The following is a 10,430-nucleotide window of genomic DNA, read 5'->3' as shown; positions in this document are numbered from 1 at the left end:
ATGCTGGTTATCAAGCAAAATCCTCTGGCGGACCAAGCGAAGGGGAAGTCTACCACCTGCTACGTCGTGAAATCGAACCATGGGCGGCAAGCCGACCTGGCATCACCATCGAAAACCACCTCGGTATCCTGGGCTAGACCCCCGCCAGGATGGTCTAAACTCAACACTGGCGCGTCGTGGACAGGGGAAGAAAGCACTGGTGGTGCTGGCATGATCCTTCGAGACGCGGCGGGTACCATAACAGGCTCAACTTGCTCCTTCCTGTGGTAGTTCATTGGAGGTGGAACTAAAAGCATGCATCCAAGGTTTGACACTGGCCATGCAATGGATGGACGAGTCGATCATAGTGGAGACTGACTACCTTGAAGCAATCCAGATGATCGAGACTAACTGCCTTGAAGCAATCCAGATGATCAACGATCCTAGTCCCAGTCAATCCATCCTGGCAGCGTTGGTATATGAAGTGAAATTGTGAGTGCGTTTGCTCGTTTTGGACGTGTAAACTCTTGCAGTAGAATCTGGCCTGCAGAGGAAGCTCGTTTAGTTTGTAACCAGGATGGCTCTCCTTTGCCTTGATTAATGAGGCTTTTTCCCCCGCAAAAAAAAGGTTCCTAGCCATGGGATACCTACAAAAAAAAAAAGTGTGGAAGGTACATCAATATTTCTTTTTTCATTGTTATTTTTGCATGGTCTTGAACAGGCCGATTCAGCTCATCTGCCGAACCAATGATCTGGAGACCACGACACCATTGTGCACCTAGCTCGATTTACATGATTGCATCATAAACATTGCTGCATTTTCTAGGTTCAACACACGTTTCATCTTAATACAAATGGCGATCATGGATGGAAAGTTGAGACATCTAGGTACATCGAATTCTTGACAAAAGTGAGAGACCTACTCCCTCCGTTCTCTTTTAATTGACTCAGATTTAGTACAACTTTGTACTAAATTTGAGTCAATTAAAAAAGAACGGAGGGAGTAATTTAGACAGAGAGGTAGATTAAAAAGTATAATGAACAAAATTCAGAAGGCAAGCAGACACAGTACAAATTCTGAACGGTGAGCTACTGCTTCGTTCTCGGATATGTATGTCCGAAACATTGACGGGTAGCACATGAATCGGACTCAAAACATGGTGACCATTTATTGTCGGTTGGTTTGAGGATTGATTGAAAGCAGCACTGACTAGACGGAGATTGTGAAAGCCTTCTCAATCTCACCATCATCATGTAGAAGCTATATTTTTTGGCATGCATGATCAATTCAAAAGGTGGCACATAATTTTCAAAAGAACGACCACAAAAACAGTGCATCAAGAGAGAGCAATAGAAAACCCAGAGTGAAAGACACAGGTTAAGCAAGTACTTAATACTGCCAAAATGCGGGCCATAACTGACCCAACCAACCATCAGGGTTACATCCAACCAAATGTTTTAACTGACATAATTCCATACAAAAATTTATTCGCAACAAGAGTTCTACACTCTTTTCTCTGGGGCAAACCACAACTCCCCTGTATCTTCAGGCCTTAGCTCCTTAGATCACTTAGGCGGTGCTGTGGATGTGACGGATCAGGTCGACCACACGGGTGCTGCAGAGGGAGGAAACAAGGATCAGCAAGTGGTTTCAAGCTAGGAAGTATTGATTCAAGATTACATTGTAGCATAGGGTCCATAGAAGCGGTCACTAACCTGTATCCCCACTCATTGTCGTACCAGGACACAAGCTTGACGAAGTTGTCGTTCAGAGCAATCCCAGCCTTGGCATCGAAGATGCTGGACCTGCGATTAGTAAAGTGGAAAACATTAGTGGTGAAGTCAGATGCCTTGTAAGCAGGACTGTATGTGCTGACGAAGATGATTCATATAATCATGTTGCACAGTGAAAGCAGCAACGACAAATACCTGCTGTCACCCTGGAAGTCGGTGGAAACAAGGTCCTCATCGACGTAGCCCAAAATGCCCTTGAGCTTACCCTCAGACTCCTCCCTGAAAGGAAGTTGCAGATCAGTAATCATCCAAAGCAAACCATCTATGTTATGCAAACACACTAAAGCCTGCAACAATATACAGAACCATATACAAACCACCTATATGGTAGCATTACTCACTTGATCGCAGCCTTGATCTGGTCATAGGTGGCAGCCTTCTCAAGTCTAACGGTCAGATCAACAACAGAAACGTCAACAGTTGGGACACGGAAGGCCATTCCTGTCAACTTTCCGTTGAGGACTGGGAGCACCTTGCCAACAGCCTGTGAAAGATTAACAAGTCAAAACAAGATCAATATGAAGGATAACACATCAGTGAGACCCACAATGCATAAGCATAGAATTCTGCCAGATAGACACAGATGCCATATTTACACTGTACACACTTCGGTGCTGCTGAATTATACTAACCTTGGCAGCTCCAGTGCTGCTGGGAATGATGTTGAAGCTAGCAGCCCTTCCACCTCTCCAGTCCTTGCTTGAGGGACCATCAACAGTCTTCTGGGTAGCTACAGAAATCAAAATTCATATGCATCAGACCATATTGAGAAAGACAAACAAACTAAGTGCTGGCTCAACCTAAAACCCAGTAAATGCTTACCAGTCATGGCGTGAACAGTGGTCATCAAACCCTCAACGATGCCAAACTTGTCATTGATAACCTGGAAGAAGCAAAAAAATATCAGTCCATGATTCCATAAAATGGGTGGTTAAATTGAGCAGCGCAGAGTGTTAATAAAAGCACCTTAGCAAGAGGAGCAAGGCAGTTAGTGGTGCAGCTAGCGTTGGAGACAATGGTGATGTCAGAGGTGTACTCCTTCTCGTTGACACCCATGACGAACATGGGAGCGTCCTTGCTGGGAGCAGAAATGATGACCTTCTTGGCACCACCCTGTAAATGGTATCATGGACAACTATTAGTACATACATACACATGAATTGTTAAGGAGGCCACAACGAAATGAATACTATCTGATGGTACCTTGATGTGAGCTGCAGCCTTGTCCTTGTCAGTGAAAACACCAGTGGACTCAACAACGTAGTCAGCACCAGCGCTAGCCCATGGGATCTCCTCAGGGTTCCTGCATAAATATTAAAATTGAATGATGAGCCTGTAATAATTTTACATGGAGATCAACTGGATAGGCGCATATTGAACGGTAACAAACCTGCAGCCAAAGACGGCAACCTCCTTCTCGCCGAAGAGGAGGGTCTTGGCGTCCTTGACCTTAACCTCGTGGTGCTTCCACTGTCCGTGAACGGTGTCGTACTTGAACATGTAGGTCTGCAAGTTACAGGGGTGTAGTTCAGCACCATAATATAAACCAACGGTCAACCAAAGACTACACAGATGCTGTCTGAACCACTGGAGGTCACTAACCAATGGTCAGAAAACAACCAAGAACAGAAAATAAATCTGAACATTTCACAAAGCAAGCGACATGGCGGGCTACTAGGTCGACCAAACAATACTATTCTCCACAGTAAACCAGACAGATACTGTCAACAAAAGGCACTCGGAATGCTCCTTACAACAGAATAATAAGTGCATAACGAGAAGAAGATCCACAGTGAACAAATCTAACCAATTTCGGAACAGATCTAAAGCTACCATTCCCAATCCACAAACTGGCGATCGACAACACTATATAGAACCTAGATTTCCTTAAATCGCAAGTTCAATGTGCCTAATAAAGTAGCTTAGCGCACGAGTCTAACGAGAAATTTTCCATAGATGGCAAATCTAAGCAATCTAAGAACAGATCTAAAAACACGATCCCCGTCCACGCCCGAATCTAAACAAGGACCGATATCACATAAATCCAGAGATCCCGTCACGAGAACATGGTAACAATCACGTGAGTAAAGAGATCAGGGGAATCGAACACGATACCATGTAGTCGGTGGTGATGAAGGGGTCGTTGACGGCGACGAGCTCGACATCGGGGCACTGGAGCGCAACCCTGGCCACGAGCCTGCCGATACGGCCGAAACCTGCAGCGCCGAGCAAAAATTCCATCAGAAATCACCCCGAAACAAACAGCCAGCGGCGAAGCAAACCAGATCGGGCCAGATCGGAACTCACCGTTGATGCCGATCTTGATGGGAGCTGCGCGGAGCACGGAGATCCATCCATCCAGCAAAGGGAAAAACAGCAGCAAATCAGCAAAAAATCGAGACCGGAAACGGGAAAATTAGATCGTATAGGAGCGGGAAATGGCGTGGTTACCCATGGGGGAAGCTGAGACGGGCGGAGGGTTTGATGAGATGAGAAGCAGATCGGGGATCGGGGATCGGGACGGCTGCTGGAGATGGCGATGCGATCGGCGGGGGCAGGGTTTATATAGCGGGGTTCTTGCCGTGGTGGTGGGGCCCGGCCAGGCGGCGCGGGGTGCGGGTCGCCCTCGGTTTTTTCGGTACCGCGGAATGGGCGGGCGCGCTGGATGACAGGTGGGGCCGGAGATGGGGAGCGGCGATGGTTTCGAGAAGGTTCCGGTGGGTGGGTGTGACGAGGCGAACGTTGGAAACCCTGGACCGCTGCTGGATTTTTTTGGGTTCCGATAATCACGAGACGGAAAAGATGCGGTGGGGAATGGCCGCACCCAGCTGGCTGCCTTCTCGTCCAAGAAGGTGAGACGACCGGTCGGATCTCGGATGCGTCCATGCGAGCCTTGCCTTTACTTCTTGCGCAAGATGATCAAACGACCGGCCGCCTAGTGGTTTCGACTTTCCACGGCAAGCCATGGCACGAAATCCGGTTATACACTACTAGGAAATGTGCCCGTGCGTTGCATCGGGAGAAAAAAAATATCCGTGCATTGCGACTGGTTTTTTAATGAATACTTTATAGAGTATGTATAATCTGATGTGGACGGTCATTCTCATAAGTAGTCTTTTTTAATTATGGGTCATTTTTCTTTGGAGTTCCACCTCCATTTTCAATATTGAGTAACATTTTGGCATGTGACCCAGCTGGTATGTCAATCTCTCTCTGCCAGCCAAAAAAAATCCCGTCATTGTCTCTACCATTCTTTTTATCCCTCAAACATCTCTACACTTCCTATGTGAAACCCGGACAACGGAACCACAATATTGGCATACGATGGACCAAAACTAACGGATATACATTATGTTGGATATGGCATTTGATGTGCTCGAAATACGAAAAAAAAAGTGCTCTCCTCACCTGATGGATACAACTTTTATCTCGTATATGAGCAATGCAAAATAGCAGGACTCCCGTCTGAGAGAATCTATACCCAGCCCACTCCCCACCCTAGCAATTGCATTGCAGTGGGTGTTATAATCTGTTCACTGAGTGCACATACGGGAGAGGGACACAAGCATAGTAGAACTGAACTTGCGACCGGTCTGATTTTGCTTTTTAGGTTGGCCATGGCAGGCTCGTAGCACCGTTGCTGGAGCTCCCAGATGCACAGATAACAATGGCCACGTCCAGAAGGCATCTGCACCACCTTACATGTCCCGTTCCTGTTGTCCGTCTCGACAGTGCACGATGAACTCACCGGTGGACTGACCGGGTAGCTAGGCAGAAGCACACCGAGCATGCCGATTACCATATCGAGAACGCCGCCGGCCTTCCCACCTTTACATCTTGGCGACCTCCGTATCTATATTTCCAGCACGTCGGCTCCCCTTGGTGGTAATGCTGCATGCAACCAAATCTATTCGTGCCACATATAATCCACTCGCAACTGCTCATGTTCCCGCACCACGGCCCGCTGCTTGTGCCCCCTCGTCACGGTTATCCTCTACCAGTTCCTAGTCCTAAAGTTGTAGAAGCTCTCCCTAGCACCAGCACATCTCATCGCCTCCTCGCCTGTTGTTGACTGCCAAAACCCACCGGCGGGCAGCGGCCTTGTCAACACCGTAGAGCCGGGAAGAGCCTAGAGCTGCGGCTGGCTGAGACCCCTCCGAGCGACGGCCCGCAATGCTCTTCTGGTCACACGCGGCGTTGCGAAGTGCAAGGGCGTGCCACCCGACCTATACCCGGTCGGGAAGGTAATGGGGGTGCCTCGCTTAGTTTCTCGCGGGGCATACATGTAAACATTAAATACGAGCCTCGATCGGCTCTCGAGGTTATCCCGTGAATCGGCTCGTAGAGCCGATCCACCCATGATTCGTACGGGGTGCACGAATACTTGGTGGTCCTCGCTTGATCAAGATAGAGCTAATGAGATCTACGACGATTTAGGGTTTTCACCGCATAATCGGATCATCCTACTCCAGGTTGGGCCTCGCGGCCACGCACGGTGCTCGTAAGCCGATCCTAAACAAGGCCTAAAAACCAACATGAAGTTGATCCTCGGAACATCCCGTTTAGGACTTGCGAACGCCACCCTACGTGCCACCGGATCCTCCCCCCCTTTGTAAGGCCTAACTATTGCAGATATTAAACTAATCCTTGTAGAACAAGGAGCAATCGTAACGGATCGAGATCTACTAAATAATGATCAAGCGGGTGCCGCCCCCACACCTGAGATAGGCGTGAGGGCGGCTAGATATGCAAGGGTTGCACTACGTAAGCATGCTTAAACGAAGAACAATGCTAACCCTAACACATCTAATGATAACTACGTTGCTCGCCATCAAAAGCGCTTCGATACGAGCAACGCATGAACAACGGGGGCTTGTGCTGCCTAGATCGCAAGATGCGATCTAGGCAGCATGTCGCTTACCTGATAGAAACCCTCGAGACGAAGGAGTTGGTGATGCGCCGAGATTGGTTTGTTTTGGGGTTGAACGTGAGTTGTTGTTTATTCCATAAACCCTAGGTACATATTTATAGTCCAGCGGACTTTCTAATGTGGGCGTGCACTAAACCGTGCACGAGATAAACTCTAACTTCTAAATCGATACACAATCTATTATATTAAGATACACGGGCTAACTAGCCCAAATTCTCCGTGCAAGGCCGCTTCATAGATCTTCCATATGTAATCTTCCAAGCCCGGCCCATCTCTGGATTTGTCTAAAATCTGGTGATAACACATGCCCCTCGGTTTTGGAAATAACATTTCCAAAATCATTATGCTTTCCCTTCGAAGGGTCATGTCGTGGCAGAGCAGAGCCGTTACGACATCCGTCATCATTATGCCCCGTCTTCTCGCCTTCTCTAAAAATTCCGACAGCTTTGGCATCGATCCCTTGGAAACCGTAATGGCATTAAACCTTCACCAGCATTTCTCATTATTTAACCGTGCCGATCGGTTAGCTCTCTTTATCCTCTACTCCATCCCAGCCATCGGCACCAAAAAACCCTCTCCTCCTGTAGCAATGTCTTCCTCTTCCTCTTCCTTCTCAAAACTCTTCCCCCAATCTTCACCGAAGAAGAAGAACGAGGACAGCCTCCACCCCGCAGTGAATCCTTTCTCCTCCGACAAGGAGGAGAAAGAAGGAGAAGCGACGAAGGCCAAGGCCTCCCCTCCGCCAAGCTCCCGCCGAAGCGCCCCCGCATGTGGGCGGACAGGCGAGGACGAAGATGATGACGAAGAGGAAGAGGAGGAGGATGACTCCTCCTCCTCCATCGGGTATCCGCCGACCAAGCGCTTCCGCTCCGGGCGGACGGCGAGGATGATGATGATGACGAGGAGGAAGAGGCTCCGGCCAAGGGCTGGGGCAGCAGCGACGAGGAGCTCCCTCGGGAGTGATGCGCGACGGCGTCGACGGCGGTGATGACGAGGACAAGCGACGACTAGTAGTATAGGACTAGTAGTAGCAGTGCACTAGGCACCGTATCCCTCTTTTGAGAGCCATCGGCTCTTTCTTGTAAAGCCGCTCCTTGGAATTAATGAAATTGTTCTTTCCGACCATCCTTTAATCGCTCCAATTCCATTCCTTCCGTTTGTCCTCGCTAAGACCGATAGTAACGCGTCGGACTTCTTCCCTTTTGAACGCCGAGGAAACCGGATTCCAATTAGCTCGTAGGCTAAGAGCTCCTCTCGCGATTAGATATCCGACCGTAACTCTTCGCAATTCCTTAGCCGACAACAACTCATCGGCTATTTTGAGAATCCAGTCCCTTTCCTTTTCTTGCAGACAACGACACAGTCCAAGCCCCGTACTCGGACGACGGCTTTTCCTTCCCGAGCTCCTCCCCGAGACAATCATGACGCAGCCGCGCAGCCGAGGTGACTCTAATCGGCTCTTAAACACGAGGCACCTTCCGGTGCTTATTGCCCCCGAGCCTTAGCCGAGGCAAAACAGAGCTGTATGGACCTGGGCTTGATCATGTCTGAGGGAGCTTCCTATGCCGAGCTAGCCGATTTGAACATAAATCGGCTTCCCAAAGCAGAGAACCTTAAAGGCGAGCTGCCCCCCGAGCTTCTAATGCAATCCATCCTTGACCTGATCCGCACGCCCATGCTGCTCCTGACATTGTCCTTGAAGAAAGGATCTGAGCTTCCAAACTGCGAGGAGTTTCTTCATAAAAAATCTCCCTTTTGTGCTCCATTGACCCTCTGCTCGTAACAGTTACTCCCCTTGAGTCGATGGCCATGCATCGGCTTTCATATCCTTAAGTCGATGCCTGTTGCATCGGCTGTGTTCGAAAAATTTCGAATTTTTTTTGTTTTTTTTTTTACGGCCGACCTGTGCATCGGCCCCCATATTCCAATACCCATCAACAGAAGATGAGATGCTTCCGTTACATATCCTCGTTATCTACCTGGGTGCCCCCCCGAGCCGATTCTGTCAAGAGAATTGATGGTATCGGCTCTGTTGGATAACATGTTGAACCCAGGTAGAATGGTGGGTGAGGATAATTTTGGCCGATTGCCGGAATCGGCCTCCACGTTGCTTGCTCGTTGAAGGTTTTGTAAGTTCCCTTCATAAATTTTTGGGGCCGATCACAAGGATCAGCCTCGCTCGTTTTGCTCATTGGTTTGATCTTGCTACTTGGTCGAGCCGGATAAAACCAACCCAACCTCCGACTTGATGCGCTTGCTCGTCGTCCACCTTGAGTGCACCGTAAGGTCGTGGAGCACTAAGCTCGTCGGCAAGACGAGTACCATGTTTGTGCCGCCGATGTCTCATCATCGGCTTTCCTCTCGTTTGGGGCGCCACTCCATTTTCCGTGGACGACCCTCTTCATCCAGTGGTTCGCCGAACCTTTGCAGCCGCATCAGGCCGTGCCTTCCTTAGCGTATGCGAGTACAACCTTTCGGCTTCCTCCAGGCCGCGCAATCGCCGAACCCCGCGCTTTTGGGAACGGTTGAGTCCGTCGGGGCACCACCTTGGCCGGTGGTACCTGTCTTCTTCCACTTCTCCCTCGTCTTCCGAATCCTCAAGATCCGCCCAACGAGGTGACTCGGCGCGTTTGCTTTGTGGCGGGAGAGGCCCTAGGCGCTCGAACACGGACACGTTGGCTGCCTCCTTCTTTTTATTGTTGCATTCGGGCAATTGCCGATTGTGGGCAATCGGCTCATTCCTGAATCCCAGCAGTGTCTGAAGAAGGGGCAGTCCCAATGTCTGGCGTTGTCATCTTGCTCCCTTGATGTTTCCGTGGCACGGCGCTCGTGCTCCTCCTCATTGCGATCCTGCCGATGATATCTTCTGGCTTCTCTAGCCAGACAATCTCCTCTATCATCGTAATTGGACCGTCGGCGTTGGTCATACCGACTCACATATTTGTTGAGGAGGTGATCAGAGAGGGGTCGCTGATATCTTATATTCCTCACTTCTCCTCTCGTGACATAGCGCTTGCCATCATGACGGAGCCGATCGCGTGGAGCGGCCTCTTCGTATCCTTGCTATGAGAGCGAGCTGCCCTCATCTCCATCTTTGCCGAGTGGTTTCCAGGTCCTACCATGTTGATGCCGAACGAGGGACCCGGCCGGCAACCTTCGGGTAGGTGATTTCCACCATGTTAACGGCGGGGAAGGGTTGGGTGTCGACCTTCATGGCGTACCGGTTGAAAATTAGCCGCCCTTTCTCTATCGCCGCTTGGATGTGCCGACGCCACACCCGGCGGTCGTTGGTGGCATGGGAAAGCGAGTTGTGGAATTTGCGGTACGGCTTTCCGTTTAGCTCTTTCGCCGTGGGGAACTTGAGACCTTCGGGAATCGTCAACTCGTTTCTCCTTGAGCGGGAGGTCGAAGATTTGTTCGGTCTTGGTCACGTCAAAATCAAATCCCCCGGGCGGCCCCGGTGGCTTTACCCATTTGCGAGGCCACGGGGTTCCTCCCCGAGTCCACTCGCCCATCGCTATTTCTTGGTCTCCCGCAGGCACTTCATCTTCCTCTCGTATCGACCATAACCATCGCACGCTTGAACTTGTCTTGGTACAGGTCGGGTGGCGCTGTTCATATGCCGATAGTTTCCGAACCATGTGCGCCGGCGAGGGATAATCTGCTTGGGAGGCCATGTCCTTGAGCCGTGTTGCAAGGCCTCGCTATCGCCAACTCGATCGCTTCC

The 10,430-nt window shown here is 49.9% G+C and overlaps 1 protein-coding gene across 1 annotated transcript; it reads right to left on the bottom strand.

Moving 5' to 3' along the window:
* Positions 1–1,354: 1,354 nt before the first annotated feature.
* Positions 1,355–4,286, bottom strand: LOC124692701 (glyceraldehyde-3-phosphate dehydrogenase 2, cytosolic). The gene is made up of 12 exons (XM_047226133.1): positions 4,225–4,286; positions 4,081–4,104; positions 3,889–3,989; positions 3,164–3,279; positions 2,977–3,076; positions 2,740–2,886; positions 2,596–2,656; positions 2,406–2,503; positions 2,115–2,257; positions 1,909–1,992; positions 1,696–1,785; positions 1,355–1,595 (listed from the first exon to the last, which is right to left on the bottom strand). Exons 1-12 carry the CDS (start codon positions 4,226–4,228, stop codon positions 1,550–1,552), a joined length of 1,014 nt encoding a protein of 337 aa, XP_047082089.1. The 5' UTR covers positions 4,229–4,286; the 3' UTR covers positions 1,355–1,549.
* Between the last annotated feature and the right edge of the window lie 6,144 nt (positions 4,287–10,430).

The sequence above is a fragment of the Lolium rigidum genome, chromosome 2, assembly GCF_022539505.1.
Source record: "Lolium rigidum isolate FL_2022 chromosome 2, APGP_CSIRO_Lrig_0.1, whole genome shotgun sequence".
NCBI classification, from domain to species: domain Eukaryota; kingdom Viridiplantae; phylum Streptophyta; class Magnoliopsida; order Poales; family Poaceae; genus Lolium; species Lolium rigidum.
Note: the sequence above shows the minus strand (reverse complement) of the source record. Positions and strands in the feature narration are given on the sequence as shown.